This window comes from Anolis carolinensis, unplaced genomic scaffold, assembly GCF_035594765.1.
Source record: "Anolis carolinensis isolate JA03-04 unplaced genomic scaffold, rAnoCar3.1.pri scaffold_8, whole genome shotgun sequence".
Lineage (NCBI taxonomy): Eukaryota > Metazoa > Chordata > Lepidosauria > Squamata > Dactyloidae > Anolis > Anolis carolinensis.
The window spans coordinates 9,573,244-9,596,928 of NW_026943819.1; the positions used below are offsets into that span (position 1 = coordinate 9,573,244).

Consider the following 23,685-nt stretch of genomic DNA (forward strand, 5'->3'; position numbering starts at 1 on the left):
TGCCTCTAATATCCTTCCCTCCAGTGAGCAGCCATTGGGCATTATTTCCTGGAGGATGGACTGGTTGGACCTTCTTGCCAAGGTCCAAGGCACTCTCAGGATTTTCCTCCAGCACCAGAGTTCAAAAGCGTCTATCTTCCTTCGCTTAGCCTTCCTTTTTTTTTTTTTTTTTGGCGATCATTCTTAATTCGTGGTCATCATAACATTCCAGCCAACTTTACTGCTGTTGTATGCCACACCAGCATAGTTACCTTGACCAATAGTTGGGTTCCTTGAGATCCAATGTCAATTTCATCCCTTTAAAAAAGAAGATAGACTAGTCCTTTGAAGAAGAGATCTTGGACTCTGTGGAAGATCATTTTTTTGTCCGTAAGTAGATGTGTTGGTGTGCATGTGCCTTCAAGTTGCTTGTTGACTTTTGATGACACCATGAATTTCATATAGTTTTCTTAAGCAAGGGATCTTCAGCAGAGGTTGAATTGACTTGATGCCTTTCCTTGTGCCGTTTTCCTGACCTCATCATAGGAGAACAAGAAGACACTCTTCCGCCATGTGCAGCAGATGACCTATGGCCTGATTGAATGGCGGTCCCAGATCATCTCCGGAACGCTTCCCAAAGATGAACTGGCTGAGCTCAAGAAGAAAGTCACAGCCAAAATCGACTATGGCAACAGGTGAGATCCACTCTTGATACCATGTTTTGCTCTGCCTTTTGATGTGTTAGCAAGGATTTGGACTCCTCAGAGGCTTTCTGTTCCTTCTGAGCATCACTGATTTCTTCACTGCTGGAGGGGAGAGGTGGATTTATCCATCACAAATATATTGTTACTTATTTTATAATTAAAAGTAATTTGGAATAACCTTGGTCTTGAATAAGCAATTATGGATGGATCCCTAAAAATGCTCTGAGCTTCCTTAAGGCTGCAGGACTTATAAAGTTCTTCCAAAAAAAAGGGAGAGGGCATTTCTTGCTATTTAAAATAAAGAAATCTAGTTTCATATATGTTTTGTGCAATTTTAGTCTAAAGAAGCACTTTAAATCTCACTTGAGGCTATAATGCAAGGCAGGCATTAGCACAATGGCTCTCTGGCTGCCAAAGAAAATGTTGGACTTTGTGGGTTCCCTCCATGCCTCACAGATTGACTGCCTGTCAAATCACTTCCTGGGCAGATAAGCGAATGAAGGAGACACTTGTAAGCAGAAGCTGAAAAATTAATGTTAAACCTGCTTCGGGAAATGTCATAAATTTGAGTAAGTGCACACACAGTGTCAGGAACTATAACTGGCAGTGTTTTGTGGTTAGGCTTTAAGCCTCATTAATTCTAGCTACACTGCAATGTCAGTTGCTGTTGTTCCTTTTAAGAAAACACCAAAACCTTCTGGGAAGATCTTCCTTCCGCATAGTTTTGTGGTGATCAGAAGCAGAGATAACTGTGGCCTCTTGAAATAACATGGTAGAACGACTCTTGCTGCTGTAGCAAGTTCGGCATGGTATAGTGGTTTGCGTGTTGGATACAACACTTGGCCATGGAAGCCCAGTGGGTGACCTTGGACACATCACACTCTCTCAACCTCAGATCAGAGGGCATTGGAATATTGAGAGGATGGCTCTCACTTGACATTGGGACCAAGGCATGATTGAGCTGTGTTGAGCTGCTCTTCTCTCCTTCAGAGGCCATTGTAGCTGTTGACCATCCATCTGTTCTCAGTCTTCCCAGTGTTTTCTGGAAAGGCATGACTTTAGAGATCATAACCTTTTTGGAAAACCAGATCCTCCATAACCTTTTGGAGAATAGTGGCATTCACAACCATTTGAAAATCATAACCTTTTGAAAAAGTATGATCTTCAAGAGAAGAGCCAAAAAACTCGTTTGAGTAAAATCTTCTCTTCAGCGGTATATAACCAAATGTACTCATGCAAGGCAATTTGGCTCTTCAGTTGTTAGACTGATAACCTGGTTGTCTCTGTTCTGTCAGGATTATGCCAATGCCCAAAAACAGCAGAGTTTCAGAAGTGTTTTCTTTCAGGGCCCAAAAACATCTGCTGTCCCCTAAAGCATCTTGTTTCTATATCATTCTCTCAAGAGACAAAAATAAAGTAGACTTAGTTAAAAGTAACACTTCTGGTTTACTCACAACCTTCATGTATTCAGCATATAGGTACATAACTTGTCTGTCCAGCTTCAGATAGATTTGAAGTGATTTCTCTGTGCAAATAACACAGGACATCTTTCTTAGAATCAAGAGCAACATAAGTTTGCTCTTAACAGTCCATAGTCTACGTGGTGTCTGTTGGAGTCTGTGCCCTAAGCAATCCGAATCATCTCATAGCTAAAGCATTTCTTTGTGTTCTGATATGGAGTCTCAGATCTCAGCAGGCCCAGATCTGATCATGTGGTCTGCAGCCCCTCCCACAACCTCAAGAAACATAGAGTAAAGGGAAAGCTGCATACCAAAACATACATATGCAATACAGTAAGCAAACAGAATAATATACAAACAAATAACTAGTGGAGGCTTGAAGAAGGTTGCTATGTCCAACAGTGTTCCCAGTCTTCTCTGGCTAAAGAAATAGACTGAACAGGGTAGGAAATCATACCAAATATGTCTCCATCAGCATTCTTTATTTCAGCTGTAGAAGGTGGAGTCTTCAGGTTTCAAAAATGAATTTTATGAAGGAGATTTTGGACTCCTTTTTGCTTCTGTACTGATAGTTTTCAGCCAAATTATTTTCTTCATATCCTGGTTAATTCCAACTCTCATTAATTCCCATCTGCATTGCTGATAGTTACGGTTAATGTAAGCTGCAGTCTTGCAACATAAGTGGGTGTCACTCATTCCTTCTGTCTGTGTTTGAAGGGTTCAGCAGCAAAAATCCTGGAGAAAATCATGAACTGTGGGCATCCCCCCTGAATAGTTGTTGCTGGTTCTTGGTGCAGATTCCTACCGGCTAATTCTCTTATTTTTGTCTTGATTGCTTTCCAGGATATTGGGGCTGGACTTGGTAGTGAGAGATGATAATGGGAACATTCTGGATCCTGATGCCACCAGCACGATAGCGCTCTTTAGGGCACATGAGACAGCCTCCAAAAGAATCGAGGAAAGGATCCAGGAAGAAAAGGTTCACCTCTTATTATACAGTACAACCTCTTGGCAGTACAGTAGAGTCTTACTTATCCAAGGTTCTGGATTATCCAATGCATTTTTGTAGTCAATGTTTTCAATATATCGTGATATTTTGGTGCTAAATTCATAAATACAGTGATTACAACATAACATTACTGCGTATTGAACTACTTTTTCTGCCAAATTTGTTGTATAACATGATGTTTTGGTGCTTAATTTGTAAAATCATAACCTAATTTGATGTTTAATAGGTTTTTCCTTAATCCCTCCTTATTATCCAAGATAATCACTTATCCAAGGTTCTGCCGGCCCATTTAGCTTGGATAAGTGAGACTCTACTGTACTTTCTGTTAAAACTAGAAATGGATAACATCTGGCTCATCTTATTTTGCAAATTATCTGTGCACACTCCTCTCAAATCAGAAGGGAATCAAATCCCTTTTCAAGAAAATGAGAGCATTTTCAAATTTGGATAGCCCTTCAAAGCATCCTCTAGCTAAAGGTTTAGCACACATTAATCCATTAGTTGATTTACAAGTGGACATGGACAACTATCTATATATATAAAAGAGTGATGGCATCACGGCAATTCACAAAACAACAAAAGTACAGGCCCCCCAACCTCAAAATCTGACAACACAACCCATCATCCACGCCTCAAGGTTGATACAACAAAAAGAAAAGAAAAAATAAAGTCCTAATTAGAGGGAGAGCAATAATTTTTTTTATCCAATTGCTGCCAGTTTAGAGGGCTAATCTCTGCCCACTTGGTTGCCTAGCAACCAAGGGACAGCCAGGTTTCAGTTAGGGGACAGGCAGATTTAGGCCTCACTTAGGCTTCTTCCACAGATTGTCTAATTTGCACTGGATTATATGGCAGTGTAGACTCAAGGCCCTTCCACACAGCTATATAACCCATTTATAATCTTATATTATCTGCTTTGCACTGGATTATCTTGACTCCACACTGCCATATAATCCACTTCAGTGTGCATTTTATACAGCTGTGAAGAAGGGGCCTCATATAATCCAGTTCTAAGCAGATAATTTAAGATTATCAATATACAAATTTGACAGAAAAAGTAGTTCCATGCGCAGTAATGCTATGTAGTATTTACAGTAGAGTCTCACTTATCCAACACTCGCTTATCCAACATTCTGGATTATCCAACGCATTTTTGTAGTCAATGCTTTCAATATATCGTGATATTTTGGTGCTAAATTCATAAATACAGTAATTACTATATAGCATTACTGTGTACTGAACTACTTTTTCTGACAAATTTGTTGTCTAACATGATGTTTTGGTGCTTAATTTGTAAAATCATAACTTAATTTGATGTTTAATAGGGTTATCCTTAATTCATCATTATCCAACATATTCGCTTATCCAACGTTCTGCCGGCCGGTTTATGTTGGATAAGTGAGACTCTACTGTACTGTATTTACAAATTTACCACTAAAATATCAGAATGAATTTAAAACACTGACTACAAAAACATTGATTATGAAAAGGCAGACTGCGTTGGATAATCCAGAACATTGTATAAGCGAATGTTGGATAAGTGAGATTCTTCTTTAATATGAAATAATTACTGGGATAGAATAATGCAGAACAATATAATCTCTAAAACCAGGACAGTAAATAACAGGGGAATTCCACACAGGAAACAATCGGGGCCAGCTAACACCTTCCAACAAAGTATTCCCATCATCAAAGTCTGGCAAATCCTGTTTTCTCAGGGCCACAGACAGTAGAAGCACATAAAATATCGCAAACAACACCACTCTGAAAACAAGGGAATTCCAGACAGGAAACAATCAGGGCCAGCTAACACCTCCCAACAAAAAATTCACTCAGGGAGGAAACAGCCAGGCTTTAAAGCTGCAAGGCCATTACATCCTAATCATTTTTCCTAATTGCAGCATTCATACTTGCCTCCAACAAACAAAAAAACCAATCAGAAATATTGTATATTCACAACCTTTAGGAAATAATATCCCCTGATGGCGCAGCGTGTTAAAGCGCTGAGCTGCTGAACTTCTGGACCGAAAGGCCACAGGTTTGAATTGGGGGAGCGGAGAGAGCCCCCACTGTTAGCCCCAGCTTCTGCCAACCCAGAAGTTCGAAAACATGCAAATGTGAGTGCATCAATAGGTACTGCTCCGGCGGGAAGGTAACGCTGCTCCATGCAGTCATCCCACATGACCTTGGAGGAGTCTATGGACAACGCCGGCTCTTCGGCTTAGAAATGGAGATGAGCACCAACCTCCAGAGTAAGACACGACTGGACTTAATGTCTGGGGAAAACCTTTACCCTTGACCTTAACTACCACCAATTCCTCAATACTTTATTTCCCATACCACCAGACTTCGCCACAGCAACGCGTGGCCGGGCACAGCTAGTCTATATATATAAAAGGGTAATGAAATTTCGGCCTAGGACAAAACAACAAAACTACACATCCCAGAAACACTAAACTTGGCAGCACAACCCCTCATCCATGCCTCTACGTTCATACAACAAAAAGAAAAGAAAAGGAAAGTCCTAATTAGAGGGAGAGGAGTAATTGTTTTTATCCAATTGCTACCAGTTAGAAGGCTAAGCTCCTCCCACTTGGTCTCCTAGCAACCCACTCAGCCCAGGGGACAGACAGAGTTAGGCCTCACTTAGGCCTCTTCCACACTGCCTATAAAATACAGATTATCTGATTTTAACTGGATTATATGGCAGTGTAGACTCAAGGCCCTTCCACACAGCTATATAACCCATTTATAATATTGTATTATCTGCTTTAACTGGATTATCTGGACTCCACACCCTTTACCTTAACTACCACCAATTCCTCAATACTTTATTTCCCATACCACCAGACTTCGCCACAGCAACACGTGGCAGGGCACAGCTAGTGACTCTCTAAATGACTTAAGTGTAGACTAAACATACTCGACATTTTTAAATACACTTTAGTTCTGACTTTAGTTCTTTCACTCTTCTAACACTCACTTTCTCATTCTGTCTTTTTGTACCAAAAAGTCTCTTCAGCAGAACGTAGACCTGCGGGGACAGTCTATCTTCAACACTACTCACACGTACAGCCTGTATGTCAACTTCAAAAATTTTGTCTGCAACATTGGTGAGGATGCGGAGCTGCTTATGAGTCTCTATGATCCTGACCAATCCAAGTTCATTAGGTAAGTTGCTAGTACAATCAGCCTTCCATATCCACAGATTCATTATCCATGAATTCTACCCTCCATGGCTTGAATTGTTTTTTTAAAATCCAAAAAGCAAACCTTGATTTTGCTATTGTATATAAGGGTCATATTTTACTATACCATTGTGTATAATAGGATACCAAAACCCTGCTGTATAACATTTTGAAAAAGGCATCTTACAATCTGCAGTGATGTGACCAAACTGCTAATGAGAGGGTTCAGCTTGACTTTGGTTTTTCTTATAAACCATGTGTGGAAGGGAGACATACAACAGGTGCAAGATTTGGTCTCTGACTTCCTTTCCTTTCTTCTTTTTTCCACATGCAAGTCAAGGAGACTAGAGGTATCTGCTAGCCAACCACAGCTTCCTGATTTATTCAAATATAGGAAATAGTAACCTAGATATTTAAACTGGGGTTTCCTGCAATTGGAGAAAATGGAAAACCATAGTTTGTTGCAACCACTGCGTTGAGAACCTTTTCATTTCAGCTTATATGCAAAAGAAAGAGAAGAGGATAAGATGCCAAGCTTTGTTTACACTCACTTTGATATCAAGGAACAGGGTCCATTACTTGGGATTTAGGCTGTGATATTTAATAATAATAATAATAATAATAATAATAATAATAATAATAATAATAATAATTTATTTGTTTGGCCAGTCATATGACCATTTCAAAGTGCAACATAAATAAAAACAAGGCAAAAAGGATGGGAGGACAGGCAGCTGACCATCTGTTTGCCGACAAAATCTTATTTTCCTGATTCTTCTTTCAGGAAATCTGCTCTTTTCTTGATAGCTTTCAGGATAAAAAGGCTTACTCTAATTGTGGTGGATCTTTCTTGTCCTTGCAAGAGGACTGTCAGAAGATCATTTCTGTTGAGGGACCTAAAATTAGATAGTAATGGATGTAAATAACTGTGTCAAAGTTCGGCATATGCTGGGCAGTCAATCAAAAAATGTTCGATATCTTCCACTATTTGATCTCTCCAGACACAAAATCTCTCATTTCTTGGGATGTTACAGTAGCGACCAGTTTGCATCATAATACCAAGTTGTTCAAACCTGGCCCTGGTATATATTCTTCTTAAGGGTAACGGAACTGGAATAGTCAAATAGTGTTCTAAATGAGTATTCATTTTGTGGGAGGCTAAAAACTTTGTGGCAGAAGACCTACCTATACTTGCTAGGTCCAATTGAGCATAGATATCATGAGTGCGTTGCATGAGCACTTGTTTTGCCCTAGGTCCTAGATCATTCAGAAATGGTAAAGGAAGGCCAGTTTTAGCCATCTCATTGTTTAAGGCCACTACCCATGATGACTTGTGGGCACGCTGGTCTTGATCCTCTAAACATAGGCGAGGAAGTCTACTGGAATTCATCTGATTTACCTTTGACCAGTAATTGAATTGTCTCATTAAAATTTGAGCTTGTGATATAAATGTGAGTTCATAGAACGTCATTGCATGTTTTGAGAGCAATACTACAGTGGAATGGGCAAGTGAGAATAAGGATGAAATAATGAAATAGCCCAAGATAGGTCTTTTGTTTTAAAAAATGGAAGTAAAACAGAAGGCCTATTCTGGTCTTAAAATAGGCTGGGAGTGACTAAAGGAATAACATAAATGTCCCATCACCTCTAGAGCAGTGGTTCTTAACCTTTTTTTGACCAGGGACCAATCTTCAACAAAGTACCAAAGGGTTATGAATCAGTTTTTGGTCAACTCTAGATTTGGATTTGGTTTGGTTATTTGGGGTGCTAATTCAGAAAATTGCATTGGATAGACCACATCAGCTGTAGTTTCTGATACAGAACATATGCCATCCAGTAATCGCCATCTGCTTGCCCACAGAAAGCCATATTTAATGATCTAGAGCTGATGTGGTCTATCCAATGCAATTTTCTGAATCAGCACCCTAAAGAACCCCAGGAACAGGCCTAAAAACGAAGACACCAAGGTGCCTCCACTTCCAGGCACCACATGGAACAGCTCTGTTCTGCTCGGTGAGGGAGGAGGAGGAGAAGCAGCAGTCAGGAGGCTTGTTGTCACACCTTTTGTGGGTAGTCAGCCTTTCCCCTCCTGACATCCCCGTTGCCTTGGCACTATAAGAGGGTTTTGCGAGACCAGTCAGTCTTGTTGCAACGGTGTAGTAACAGTGAGGCTGCGGATCATATTTTAGTTCTTGGGGTCCACTGGTGGTCCACGGACCATAGGTTGGGAACTACTGCTCTAGAAAGTGTTTGGGAACATCTGGGGACAGAAATAGTTTTTTGAGATGGAAATACAGCCATCCACCATGAGGTTAATGTGTCTCCTTTTACTCTAAAGCAAAACCACTTCTGGATTTTCATTCTGAGAAATGCCAGAACTGGAAAAATTAAGAAAGATAACACAGCCTCAATAGTATAACAGTAACAATGTCTTGTTGTTTTGTAGTGAAAACTACCTGATTCGTTGGGGAAGTAATGGAATGCCAAAGGAAATTGAAAAACTTAACAACCTTCAAGCTGTCTTTACGGTAAATCTGGTTGTTCTGGCTTGCTGAAATAACATTTTCCCGCCCCACCTGCAGTGAAGTTATTTGCGCTGTGCTCTTATAATTATTTCTTTATTTCCTTTGTTTTCATAAGGTTTTAGGCCATTTGCAAGAAATAGACAAGGACTATCAGTTAATGCTGTTCAAATAAGAATTTGCTTATGTAATCTGTCAAGCACAGAGTTTTGGCAAGCCGTCCCTTGTTTGCAAAGCCAAACAAATAAAGAATGCCATTTTGACATGCTTGTTTGCGGAGCCTTGCAATTGATTTCTAAAAAACCTTATACAATATATAGTGAACAGATATGGAACTGATAAAACCATGAACTTTTATCATGTGAATTTTATAAGAACAGACAGTAAAATTAAATATTCAGCCAAAGAAAATGGAGCCCCTGGTAGCATAGTGGGTTAAAGCTTTGTGACATGAAGGTTGGGTTGCTGACCTGAAGGCTGCCAGGTTCGAATCCAACCCGGGGAGAGCGGATGAGCTCCCTCTATCAGCTCCATGCGGAGACATGAGAGAAGCCTCCCACAAGGATGGTAAAAACATCAAAACATCTGGGCGTCCCCTGGGCAACGTCCTTGCAGACAGCCAATTCTCTCACACCAGAAGTGACTTGCAGTTTCTCAAGTCACTCCTGACATGAAAAAAAAACTCAAAGAAAATAACCGTATGGTAATCTGAACACAATCACAACACAAGGCATGACATCCCTCAAATTTGAAATATACAACCATAATTGACAGTTAAACAAAAAGAATGCTCAAAGTGATATCAATTAAATTAAAAATCCATCTGCTGGGCTTTTGGATCATCCAAAAGTTGTTGGAATCATGACCCTGAACTTTGTAGCTCCACAGTCAGAAGAAATTCTGCTAGCTGGCTTTACTTGACATATACTACAAAATGAGTGAAATCGTGGATGCCTGTGCTCATAAACTGTTTGTAAAATAAACACAGTTCTTACAACTTAGACCAGCACCATTCACCACCACATGGTACATCTCCGTCAACTGAACAGCCAGATATCAGATTCTTAGGGCACTCGACCGATCTGACTGCCTTCTGCCATGCTTTCCCTTCCTCTTCTAGGACCTCAGCAGTTCTGACCTGATCCGACCTCGAATTAGCCTGGTGTGTCAGATTGTGAGAGTGGGTCACATGGAGCTGAAAGAGGGCAAGAAACACACCTTTGGCCTCCGGAGACCCTTTGGAGTAGCAGGTATGGTCAGAACCTGTTTTTTTTGTAACAAAAACACAAAAATTGCTATTCTAATGAAGATAAGGATAATGAAGATCAATACTAATCATCAGATTTCTTGCTCACAAACAAATACGCTAATGGTTGCTGTGAGATTTTTTTGGGCTGTATGGATATGTTCCAGCAGCATTCTCTCCTAACATTTCTCCTGCATCTGTGGCTAATGGCATCTTCAGAGGTTCTGTTGGCAGTGAAGCAAGTGATATCTATATATATAAAAGGATAATGGCGTCGCTCCACCGGGCAAAACAACAAAACTAAAGGCCCCCCAACCTAGATAATTGACAACACAACCCCTCGTCCACATCTCTACGTTCTTACGCTCAACAAAGGATTCCCCCCCCCAAACAGGGAAACACCCACTCTTTGAAGGTCCAAACCCATTCGGTACTCATCTCTCTCTCATCTCAAAACACAAAATAAAGAGCAACACTCTGAAAACAAAGGAATTCCATCCAGTAAACAATCAGGGCCACCTAACACCTCCCAACAAAGGAGTCCCCCCTCTAAGACACGGAACCACCTAAAAAAAGCCACAGCAACGCGTGGCCGGGCACAGTTAGTGTGTGTGTGTGTGTGTGTGTGTGTGTGTGTGTGTGTGTGTGTATATATATATATATATATATCTGTGAAATGTCCTGGGTGGGAAAAAGAATCCTTGTCTAAGTGTGAATGTTGCTGTTAGCAAGCTTGAGTAGCATTGAGTAGCCATGCAGTTTGCAAAGTCAATCAGTGAGGGCATTTGCATAGAGGTAGCATGGCCTCTGTTGCCAGGAGGTGTCCTCTGTTTGGGAGGTGTTAAATGGTACTTGATTGTTTGCTGTCGAGTTCTCCTGTTTCTGAGTGATGTTCTTTATTTACTTTCTTGATTCTGGTGTTTTTTAAATACAGTAGAGTCTCACTTATCCAACATAACAGGCCGGCAGAATGTTGGATAAGCGAATATGTTGGATAATGAGGGATTAAGGAAAAGCCTATTAAAAATCAAATTAGATTATGATTTTACAAATTAAGCACCAAAACATCATGTTATACAACAAATTTGACAGAAAAAGTAATGCTATGTAGTAATTACTGTATTTACGAATTTAGCACCAAAATATCACAATGTATTGAAAACATTGACTACAAAAATGCGTTGGATAATCCAGAACGTTGGATAAGCGAGTGTTGGATAAGTGAGACTCTACTGTACTGGTAACCAGATTTTGTTCATTTTCATGGTTTCCTCCTTTCTGTTGAAATTGTTCAAATAAGATCCTTTTAAGAAATTCCAGGTTTCTATCCCTTATGAGTCATCAGAAAAGTTTGAAAAGTTGGTGAATTCTCAGACATCCAGGAAAGTAAATTTTCCAGGCGTGGCTATGATTTCCAAAGGTGGCTGGCTTCAAACTAGAAACATTCTCAGGAACTTGAAAGCTGGCTTTAGGTGACTTGAATATCATCTGGATCAGTGCAACAGATAGTTGATTTCCTTGGTGTGTTTATCCACATTATCTATAGAATAAGTGATTTAAATATCAAGTGTGAGGACAAGGTGCTTAATGTGCCCTCATTGCTTTTGTCTTGTTCTGAAACTTACAACACCAAAGTGGTGAGCTTCTGGGAAGTTCTGGTTTCTTTACCACATCACAGTTGACTTTCACATCCCGTATAGAGTGCCTCGTTTTCCCAACTTAAGATATCACAAACAAGAAGTTCTGGAGCAGAACATGAAAAGTATTAGTGCTTTGTGAAATTTCGTGCCAACCTTCCATAGCATGATTGGTTTTGCGTGATCATGAGATCTAACAACAGGAAGATCAGAGATTCCCCATCCCTGGTTTGAAATGAAATGATCATGTTAAAGTATTGGTATTGTTCTTTATTTGAAACCATCTTATTGTGGCCATATAATTGGATAACGCTTATCTTATTCTAGTGATGGACATCACAGATATCATTCATGGGAAAGTGGATGATGAAGATAAACAACATTTTATTCCCTTTCAGCAGTAAGTATAAATAGAATGTTTTTGTTAATGCAGCATATTGTATGGATCCTATGTGTTTCCCCTATGTGTGGGATATCAAATTCAGAGATATATATATATATGATGTTAATTCCTTATTTTTTAGTTTATTCTGTACCTATGACTTTTACCACTCATGGTTTTAAACTATCCTCCTGGCCAAAAGAAATCCATAAAGATAATCTTGAATTTGCCACTTTAAAGTTGCTTCCCAAGTTGTTTCCCTATTAATGGTAGCACCTTTTAACTATCTTGTTTACAATACTCACTCACTGCACTTTACCCAGTTCGTTTATCCTTTTTACTTGGGTGCCAAATCCATGTTTTTATGATGTTTATAATTTGTATATTTTAAAATGTTCATTTTAATTTTTTGTTTTGTATTTTCTGATGTTTTATTTTGCTTTTTTGTTTTGTTTTATCTGGGCTTGGCTCCATGTAAGCCGCCCCGAGTCCCCTAGGGGAGATGGAGGCGGGGTATAAAAATAAAGTATTATTATTATATTATTATTAAATAAGGGATACAATTTTATTGTGTTATTGTATATAACAGAATTTGAGAGGATTTGAGGGATATATGATGGGTTCTGGATCCAAACCCCAGCAGTTGCTAAAGGCCCACTATAACTTAAACCTTGATTATTATTATTATTATTATTATTATTATTATTATTATTATTATTATTATTATTATTATTGACACAACAACATTGTATGACACAGCAAACAAGATAAATATGCTGGATTTCATATCCCAAAATCACAAGTTGAACACTTCCCAAGTGTCTAGGACTGTGTGATGTATTTTTGGATGATGCATGCAGATCCCAGTTGGGTGGCCTTTTGCAGTTGGCAGATCGTAATTTTGTCTATGTCTATTGTTTCCAAATACCAGCTGAGATCTTTTGGCACGGCACCCAATGTGCCAATCACCACTGGGACCACCTGTACTGGTTTCTGCCAGAGTCTTTGAAGTTCAATCTTTATTATTATTATTATTATTATTATTATTATTATTATTATTATTATTATTATCATCATCATCATCATCATCATCATCATCATCCTGCTTTATCTCCCCACAGGGGACTCAAAGCACTTCATTTCAAATTCAGCTAAGGCTTGCAAATTAAAGAGGCATCAAAGTATCAAGGGAAAATAAATACTGCAAATGTGAAAGTTATGAATGTGGATGATTTTCAACATTTCACTCTCTGCAATGCGAGAACTTTAGATAATGAAGGACTTCACTCATGTAGTCTCTGAGTATTAACTCAACGTGGAAACTTGTGAACAGTGCCAGAACTAAATTCAAAGGATATTTGTTCCAAAGCATTCTTTCTTGATCATCTAATTCAGGAAGGAAAATCTGTTTTTAGACAACCAGGAGTGGAAAACTTTCCAGTCTGCTATTGATCTCCCAGGACTTTACAAGTGGATCCCTATGTACCTTGTGTTAGCAATGGTCTATGGCAGTGATTCTCAACCTGTGGATCCCTGGATGTTTTGGCCTTCAACTCCCAGAAATCCTAATAGCTGGTAAACTGGCTGGGATTTCTGGGAGTTGTAGGCCAAAACACCTGGGGACCCACAGGTTGAGAACCACTGGTCTATGGGATCTTCCTCCATCCACCAATCTGCAGAAGTCTTGGGTGTTCACTCCCATAATCCTATTACCAGCCATACCAGCTGCACTGTTGAGTCTTGAGTGATGGGAGTTGTAATCTTTGTCAGACACCTTGCCAGAGAAGGCTTCTGCAAGTTGTCCTGCCCCAGACTGAACTCTGAGGTCAGGCTTAGAGAACAGTAGCTGGGAAGTAGCTTCATATTTTCTTTTTCTTCCCAGGATTGCCATGGAGACATACATCAGACAGCGGCAATTAATCATGGCCCCTTTAATAACTTCCCACGTGATTGGAGAGAATGAGCCCCTCACGTCTGTCTTCAACAAAGTCATTGCTGCCAAGGAAGTGAATCACAAAGGGCAAGGTATACAGAGCAAAAGAAAATATGGTTTTGGAAACTACCAGGAGTGGGAAATACAGTTTGACTTGGCTTGGGGAAAAGAGACACTCCTTAGGTTAAGAAACAAATTGATGTCTTAGGAAGGGGTCATTGGTCAAAGCTTGTTTTGAAAGTATCAATAATTTAATTGTATTTTAACACCAAGCTTATGTATCGTTTTACCCATACTATATGGACATTAATTTTAAAAGCTGCTTGGGGGCCCCAGCTCTTGGGAAAATAAATAAATAAATAAATATTGCTGAGTTGCTGTGAGGTCTGGCCATGTTCCAGAAGAATTTCCTCCTGACGTTTCACCCACATCTATGGCAGTCATCCTCAGAGGTTGGGAAGTCTGTTGGAAACTGGGCAAGTGGGATTTATATATCTGTAGAATGATGTCCAGGTTGGGAGAAATAACTCTTGACCTCTTGAGGCAAGTGGCCAGCTTGATTAGCATTAAATGACCTTGCAGCTTCAAAGCCCGGCTGCTTCCTGCCTGGGGGAATCCTTTGTTGGGAGGTGTTAGTTGGTCCGGATTCAGTGCTAATCAAGGTGGCCAGTTGCAACATTCACAGACAAGACTTCTTTCGCCCACTCTGGACATTATTCCAAGGATATATAAACCCTACTTGCCTAATTTTCAACAGACCTCACAACCTCTTAGGATGCCTGCCATAGTTGTGGGCAAAATGTCAGGAGAGAATGCTTCTGCAACATGGCCTGGTAAACTCACAGCAACCCAGTGTTCTGGCCCTGAAAGCCTTTCATAACACAAATAGATATAAATTTCTTTATTGCTCCATTTTGTATTAAAGTTAAGGGTGGTAGAAAGGAAAGAAGAGACCCCATATAGTATTTTCTCCCTCTGTTGCAAACATGGAGGAGGGGTGGGAGGGAATGGTATTGTTTCTTTATCAAATTCATACTATTAGTTATTTTCCGCAATAGAATTCATACTGCTGCTTCCTTTTTGTTTTGTTTTTCTGCCTCTTAGGCCTTTGGGTTTCTTTGAAGCTTCTACCTGGGGATTTAGCCCAGGTTCAGAAGGACTTTTCTCATCTTGTTGACAGATCAACAGCTGTGGCCCGTAAAATGGGATTCCCAGAGATTATTCTGCCTGGTGGGTACTTCTTTCTTCGTGGGCACAACTTCTAAGAAAGCACAGTAGTTGTGCGATAAGAGGATTGGTCTTCCTGCATTGGACAAATGGTTAAAAGAGCAGATTGTAAAGAGTAGGAATTGATGGAGGTTCTCTCTCCAATGATAATTGATTATAAAATTGTGTCTATGGGAGAATATTCTAAAATATTACATATGTGACCTTGTAGCCCTAATTATTTATTTACAGTATTTATATTCCGCTCTTCTCACCCTGAAGGGGACTCAGGGCAGATCACATTATACATATATAAGACAAACATTCAATGCCATATAACATAGAACAGAGACAGAGACAGACACAGAGGCAATTTAAACCTTCTCCAGCTTTCAGCTTCCCAAGGGTATGCTTGAGTCCGGCCACAGGGGGAGAAGCTGCTTCATCATCCACTGTGATGGCAACTTCCTCATTCCAGCGGTGGCTGGATGATTTTTATGGTGTCGTGAATTAGCCTCCCCACATATAAGTGTACCTAAATTTCCTACTTGATAGATGCAACTATCTTTCGGGTTGCTTAGGTCAACAACGAGCAGAGGCTATTTTTTTTATTTTTAATTGTCGGGTGCTCACCCCGGCACGGGCTGGCCTGGAACTCATAACCTCTTGGTCAGAGTGATTTATTGCAGCTGGCTGCTAACCAGCCTGCGGCACAGCCCGGCCCCTTGAAGACACAACTCTGCCTAATGGCAGGGCTGGTCCTGAGTGAGGTGTTTTGTCATAAATTGTCCTTATTCTGATTGTGGATGTCGCCAGTTTATTACTCCTCTTCTTCACTGTTGCAGGTGAAGTTCGAAATGATATTTACATCACTTTGCTGAACGGAGAGTTTGACAAAGGGAAAAAGAAGACACCTAAGAATGTAGAAGTCACCATGTCTGTTCATGATGAAGATGGCAATCTCTTAGAGGTAGGAAAAAAATTCTGGTATATAGGTGGGAGACAGAAGTAAGTCTTCATTCCGTGGGGGAAACACTTTCTCCTGGATCTTACCCTGTCTGTCTTTATCAAACAGCTGAAGACATGGCACTGCCAGCGTGTGTTTAAATAATCACCAATTCGTCAGACCCCTACAACTGATGCATACTTTCCAGCACTTTATTTTCCTTCCTATTTATCCTACCCTGCCTTATTCCACTCGTCTCCCTGACACATGTCTATGCACTTTATCAAAAGCCCTTGGAATTATGTATTTCTTGCAATCGTACCCTTTTATCTATAGTGATGATGTTAATATCATTGCCTTAACTTGCTTGGTCATTCTATGTTTTATAATGGTATGTTTTTAACTGATTATTTTACTTGATTGTTGTACTATTGTTTTTAGTTATTGATATGTGTTTTAATTTGTTATTCTTTGTTTCTGTGTTGGGCTCTGCCCCATGTTAGCCGCCCCGAGTCCCTCTGGGGAGATGGTGGCGGGATAGAAAAATAAAGTATTATTATTATTATTATTATTATTATTATTATTATTATTATTATTATTTTATTATGACACAGCAAACAAGATAGATATGCTGGATTTCATATCACAAAATCACAATCCGAACACTTCCCAAGTGTCTAGGACTGTGTGATGTATTTTCGGATGATGCGTGCAGATCCCAGCAGGGTGGCCTTTTGCAGTTGGCAGATATTATTATTATTATTATTACTATTATTATCATCATCATTATTAGGCTTGACTGAAGATGCTTTAAATTTGCTTTTCTGGCATGCAACTCTTAGACTTCCAGGCTCCTTCTACACTGCACTGTAGACTCATATAATCCAGTTCAAAGCAAATAATATGGGTTATCTGCTTTGAAAATCTGGATTATTTGGCAATGTAGAAGAGGCCTCAGTTACTATGGCCAATGAACAGAGTCACCCAATGTGATACTGAGCAGAAATAGAAACATTTGTAGGGTTTTGTCCACCTCTGCAATTCAATTGGTCTTCTAGTAAAAGGTAAAGGGTTTCCCCTGACATTAAGTCCCGTCGTGACCGATTCTGGGGGTTGGTGCTCATCTCCATTTGTAAGCCGAAGAGCCGGCATTGTCCATAGACACCTCCAAGGTCATGTGGCCTGCATAACTGCATGCAGCGCCCTTATCTTCCCACCAGAGCGGTACCTATTGATCTACTCACATTGGCATGTTTTCGAACTGCTAGGTTGGCAGGAGCTGGGGCTAACAGCGGGTGCTCATTCCGCTCCCGGGATTTGAACCTGGGACCTTTCGGTCCACAAGTTCAGCAGCTCAGTGCTTTAACACACTGTGCCATCAGGGGCCCCTTTGGTCTTCATATCAAGTACTAAATATTTTTTTCTCTAGTTTGTGATTGATCCCCACCTTCCATGATTTGTTCTTTGGTCCTTTCCTTGCTTTTTTTCTTCCATGTCTTCCAAAGAAAGCTATCCATCCAGGTGCCGGTTATGAAGGTATCTCAGAATACAAGTCGGTTGTCTACTATCAAGTCAAGCAGCCTTGTTGGTACGAAACTGTAAAGGTGAGACTGTGTTAATGGAGAATTATTCAAGTATTTAGTGTCCTTTCTTGTGAGCATATTCTGTATCAGAGTCAAGAGCAGCCCAATGTCCATCTTTATAGCCTCCCTAGCATTCTACACACAGCCACCTGCACTGAAAAAAATTATTTTGGCAAAAATGAGGGTTCTCCTCAGATCTTAAGACAACATGTTAAGTTGGTTAGAGTAATGTGCTAGGGTTAGGAAACTGGGATTTAGGATTGATAGATTTTCTGATCCAATATGAGATAACTCACTCAGTTACTTAGCCAATTCAAAATTTGTGTGGGCTATATGTAGACCATCTCAAACCCCACAAAAAAAGATCTTTCATAAGTTTTGAGATTTCATGGGAGCTCAAGACTCTCACAGGAAGTCCTCTTCCCATAGACTTGAGAAGGACCTTTTGTCACCCACTTTGGAGGTGATATTTGGGATTGAGAACCAAGGATAGAGGGAATGGCATCCAATTTCTAGAAGAGGCAAAACATGATCTCCAGACCCTGAGAAATAGCTCATCCCTCTTATTGGAGCAGCTTGGAGAAAAGGTTATATATACTTATGGAAAAATAAATATATGCTAAGGAAAATGTGCATATAGATGAAGGCATCTGAAGAAAGAAAGAAATAGAAAACAGCTTCATATTAAGGTTGCCGTCTTGGGAAAATGAATATATTAGGTCAACCAGTGGACTTCTTTTGTCCATAAAAATGAAGTTAAAAGTAGAGAAGGATGAGAAACATTATACATATAGATCAGGCATGGGCAAACTTTGGCCCTCCAGGTGTTTTGGACTTCCAACTCCCACAATGCCTAACAGCCTACCGGATCTACATGCCTGATCTATATGTATAATGTACATGTATTAACCCAAGTAAAGGTTTCCTCTGAACATCGTCTATCATTGCTTATGGCTTGTATGTAATTTTCATGCATTGTTTTATTGCATACAGGTGTCCATTGAAATAAAAGAAGTTGGACACTACCACCTAAGATTTACTTTCCGTCATCGATCATCACAGGAATGTAAGTACTTCAAAGAAAAATTGTTCTCGATATTTAGAGGCCATAAAAATGGAGAAGTGAATAGAAGGAAATATGACGAACAGCAGTCTTCCACCAAAGACACACCAAAGCAGTCTCATCAGAACAGCGGGTCCTGTCTTTGGTCACACTCGCAGCTCCAACTTTTTCTCCACTCCAAACTCCAGAACAGGTCCAGTCTGTGCTCTGGTCCAGTCTAGGCTCTGGCCAGTCTAGGAACTGGTCAGTCTGGGCCCATAACCAAATGTCAGAATAATTAGCAGCGCAGCAGTAGTTGGATGGAATCAGAGGAATGTAGCACGAAGAGACATCAGAGACGATGGTAAAACTATATACAAGTTTTACTGAAAGCAGTAATAAAGACAAACAGACTTGAAGACAATAGACACAGGACTTGACTTCTCAGCAGACAGCAGAACAGAACTGATGCAATCAGTAATGCACAAACACTTATGTCTGAACATTCCCCAGTTCCAGCCACACATCAAGGTCATCACAGCTTCTTAGTAATTAACTCTTTACAGACTATAGTACACTCTGGATGATGCAATCAGTATGCAATACTGGCAAGACACAAATTTCATTTAAATACTATACACAAATCCCACATTAACAGTCTTCTCTACCTGTTACAACTTCTTATTACTAGTGATGTGGATGGCTGTGTGAGTGTGTATGACAGCTGGAGATTGACACAGAAAAAAGACTTTGTTGTTACAGTGTCGGGTGATCATTTAATTGCAAAAAAAGGCAGCAAGCAGTCAATTTTTCTACTGTCATCCCTTCTCTTTTTCCACTTTGACAGCAAGAGATAAATCTGAAAGGGCTTTTGGAATGTCATTTGTGAAGCTGATCAATGCAGATGGCACCACGCTACGGGACGGCAAGCATAATTTAATAGTCTACAAGGTACTTCCTAATTGTAGGCAAGGGCTTCTTTGTGATATCAGCCAAGATCCCCAAAAACACCAACCCAAGACCTAGCTTTAGAGTCCGCAACAAAACCAAGTGATAGACACCTGTTGCAGCACTTTATCAGTCACCTCGTGTTTACAATATTTATATGGTGCACCTTACCCAGTCTACTTTTACAACCTCTCCGTTTTAATCCATGTTTTTATTAGTTCTTGTCATTTGTTTTTATTGGCTAACGTTTAAATTTTTATAATTGTGCATGTTTTTTGTCTATTGTTGTGTTTTATATTGCGATTGTTTTTATTCGGGCTTGGCCCCATGTAAGCCGCCCTGAGTTCCCTTTAGGGAGATAGAGGCGGGGTATAAAAATAAAGTTGTTGTTGTTATTATTATTATTATTATTATTATTATTTCACTTGCAATAGGAGCAGCATGCAGTGACATTTTGGTCCTTTCCCACCACCTGCAAAGTGACAAGGACCACCACAAGTGTAAATACATAGTATTATGGAATACTGAGCAGATACTAGATCTGTAACTCTATTTTATTTATTTTATTTTACAGTATTTATATTCTGCCCTTCTCACTCTGAAAAGGACTCAGGGCAGATCACAGAACACATATACGGCAAACATTCAATGCTGATTATAACAATAGTTATTATTTTATTATTATTATTTGAAACACAACAAGATGAGTCCACAGCAGACACTCTGCTGGCTGTTGAATTAGATCACACATTCGCAAGTTTCTAGGATTATTATTATTATTATTATTATTATTATTATTATTACTATTTATATCCCACTTTTCTCTCCACAAGGAGACTCAAAGCGGCTTACATTAAAAACATTTCAATACAATTTAAAATCTACAAATATACAAACATTATTACAGAATTAAACATCAATGGTATTTTTAAAAATCACAGTTAAAATACATATGGATAATAGTAATTTTCCCTGATAACAGTATTCCTTCTTTCACCCTTCTAAATATCAAGCTTTCTCAGACTTTAAGCAAATGTATAACATACCTAACTTTGTTGATCTAAATGTTTTTCTCTATTTTTTATCTATTAAAGTTCATTTTTATTGTGTCCATGTTCACGTTAAATACAGGGATTTCAGATTGACTAGCATGTGCTTGGATAACATATGGCTGTATGGTCTTAACAATGACAAAGACAGAGAACAGATAGAGGTTTATATAGGCTTTCCCATCTTTCGGCATTTCTGGCCACCAAAGGTGATGTTGTTCCATCTCCCTGCCAAAGAGCTTTCTGTGTTTGTAAACTTCCTCCTTTTTCTGATAGAAACGCCGAGCCTAAATACCTCCCCATTTTAATACGGTTCCTATTTATCTACTCATATTTGTTTTCGAACTGCTAGGTAGGCAAAAACTAGGCTAAAGATCAGGAGCTCATTAACCTGCTGTGCTAAAAAAGGTTTGAATCCAAGTCAGAACACCATTGGAAAAAACACTTTAGTCAGAACTGGTTGTTTCTATAAGTAGATATACCCCAGCCTGATATGCTTCATATATTTTGGACATCATACCCAACCATCATGGCTTGAGATGATGGAAAGTGTACTCCAACATATCTGGAAAGCATTAAGTTAGGGAAGGCTCATCATAGCAATATCAAATGCTCTTCTTCTATTTTATTTTCTGTTTACCAATAGGGTGAGAACAAGAAAATGGAAGATGCCAAGTTTTACTTGACACTTCCTAGCACCAAGGTGGAAATGGAGGACAGGGATGGTCTGCTTGCCAAACATCCAGCAACTAACTTTACTGCAACCAAAGAAAGTACAAAGGATAGTTTCCAGATTGCAACACTCATCTGTTCTACAAAGTTGACACAAAATGGTACGTTGGCAAATAAATGCAAGCAAATTGAATGTAGGCATCCTAAATGATCTAACTGGAATATTATATGCACTTTAAAGCTTTCCTTGCCTATGCATTTGCTTATCCTGCATAACTTGATTTTATTTCTCAGTGAAGATGAAGGAATAAACCAGACACCTTTAAATCCTTTTCTATCTTCTATAGGAAGTCTGCTATGACCTCCATTCTTCCAAGGCTCTATCTGGCATTGCTTATTAATTATGCTGGCAAAGGAGCTGGCAGATTCATCTGGCACATATTTGGGGCAGTTTTGGCAGGCCCCAGCCTCTTTTTTCCATATGAATGGAGGCCAGAAATAAGCATTGCATCCCTCTTCGTATTGTTCTGCAGCCACTGCAGTAACCCATCTTTGTGACCCCGTCTTTGTTGTTTTGTCATTGTTAGTTGACCTGCTGGGTTTGCTGAACTGGCGCTCAAATTCCCAGAACATTGGCCACAATCTGAAGAAGCTCATGGAGGTAGAAGGAGGAGAAATTGTCAAGGTATGTAGCAAAATGCAGATTTGCAAAGATTTTTTTGAGTGCAGTTTGCCTGTCGTTGATGTTTTCTGGTTCAAACCATTTTAGGTTCAGGAGATCTTTTCTACCAACTTTGGTGGGGAAAAAAGTCTCAGGCTTTGTAACCACAAAATGGCTTATAATCTATTCCAACTTCTGAAGCTTCTGAAGCACATTTGACCCAATCTGTTGCCATTTTAGTGGAATTTTCAACCAACATGCACTTGGAACAGATTTGCAGAGCTGTCCCTTTCTTTGCTGACAGAGAATGGTACGTTGGGACGATAACATGGAAAGTCCATTCTTGCCATTCAGATGCACAAAAGTCTCAATTGACATCATTCCTTGCCTTACCTGGGCAACAGAAAGGGTTAATTCTCCTTCCCTCTGCAAGAATGTGGACCTTCTTGGTAAATTCCCAATGTGTCATTACCTCTGAGCTTTTTTCTCCTCCACACTAATTTTTTTTGAGAACATACTGCAAGTCGCCTCTGGTGTGAGAGAATTGGCCATCTACAGAGACATTGCCCAGGGGATGCCCGGATGTGCTACCATCCTGCTGGGAGGCTTCTCTCATGTCCCCACAAGCTAGAGCTGACAGATGGGACCTCCCCCTGTCTCATGAATTCAAACTGGCAACCTTCAGGTCAGCAACCCAACCTTTAGGTCAGCAGTTCAGCCAACACAAGGGTTTAGCCCATTGCGCCACCGTGGCTCCTATTCCAGACTAATAACATATCTTAAGTTATAATATTGATACTCTTGTGGTTGCTAACACAGAGATGGACAGAGCATAGACTGGGATCTAGAGAGTTGCAGGAAAATATCCTTAATTTCTATCTCTTCATTGTCACAATCGCTGTGTTCTGTTTCTAGTTCTTACAAGATACACTGGATGCACTTTTCAGCATAATGATGGAAATGTCTGACAACGAATCGTATGATTTCCTTGTGTTTGATGCACTGGTAAGTAGTAGCTGAAGTGTGCCCACCAGCTCTTTGTTCGTCTTGTAATTCTATGGAATTTTATTTTATGCTGGAATATATATAATCTTAAAAGTATGTTATCTTTTCCTTTCCATGACTTGCTACTTTGAAACACTCATAGAAACATAAGTTGGGTTTCTTCTCCCTTCGTGAGTGATTCCCCATCTCTGTTCTCCATGTTTGCCTGCTCCCATTTACTTCACATTGCTGAGATCTTCCCTTTCTAAAATGAATAGAAATATTTATCATTTTATGTCAGTGGGGACCTTTGGGGAGTGCATATGGTTCAGGGGATACCTTTTGTTTACCCCAGTTACCTGATGTTGTCGAACATACTGAAACATCCCTTGAATCCAATCAAGATGCAATGGTTAGAAAATGGAGGAATATGGATATTTCCAGTCCTGGCAATTTACAAACTTTTCTACAACAGACAAGTTTAAAGTGAAGAGGTTTGAGACCAGACCATAGCAGAATAATTCTGCATTTCTA

At 39.7% G+C, this 23,685-nt stretch overlaps 1 protein-coding gene across 5 annotated transcripts in view; it reads left to right on the top strand.

Annotated features, from left to right (window-relative positions):
• dock5 (dedicator of cytokinesis 5) overlaps nt 1-23,685 on the top strand; it is a 147,434-nt gene that overhangs the window by 67,420 nt on the left and 56,329 nt on the right. For all 5 annotated transcript variants that reach the window (XR_010000378.1, XR_010000379.1, XM_062960855.1 and 2 more), the window contains exons 6-20: nt 526-674; nt 2,987-3,122; nt 6,166-6,323; nt 8,787-8,868; nt 9,983-10,112; nt 12,073-12,145; nt 14,010-14,152; nt 15,165-15,290; nt 16,112-16,236; nt 17,718-17,816; nt 18,789-18,861; nt 19,685-19,788; nt 21,481-21,667; nt 22,094-22,191; nt 23,083-23,172. Coding sequence is in view for 3 of the 5 variants with exons in the window: in XM_062960855.1 (XP_062816925.1) it covers nt 526-674; nt 2,987-3,122; nt 6,166-6,323; nt 8,787-8,868; nt 9,983-10,112; nt 12,073-12,145; nt 14,010-14,152; nt 15,165-15,290; nt 16,112-16,236; nt 17,718-17,816; nt 18,789-18,861; nt 19,685-19,788; nt 21,481-21,667; nt 22,094-22,191; nt 23,083-23,172 (1,773 nt within the window). In the remaining 2 variants the exon portion in view is untranslated. The remainder of the gene's footprint in view (nt 1-525; nt 675-2,986; nt 3,123-6,165; nt 6,324-8,786; nt 8,869-9,982; nt 10,113-12,072; nt 12,146-14,009; nt 14,153-15,164; nt 15,291-16,111; nt 16,237-17,717; nt 17,817-18,788; nt 18,862-19,684; nt 19,789-21,480; nt 21,668-22,093; nt 22,192-23,082; nt 23,173-23,685) is intronic.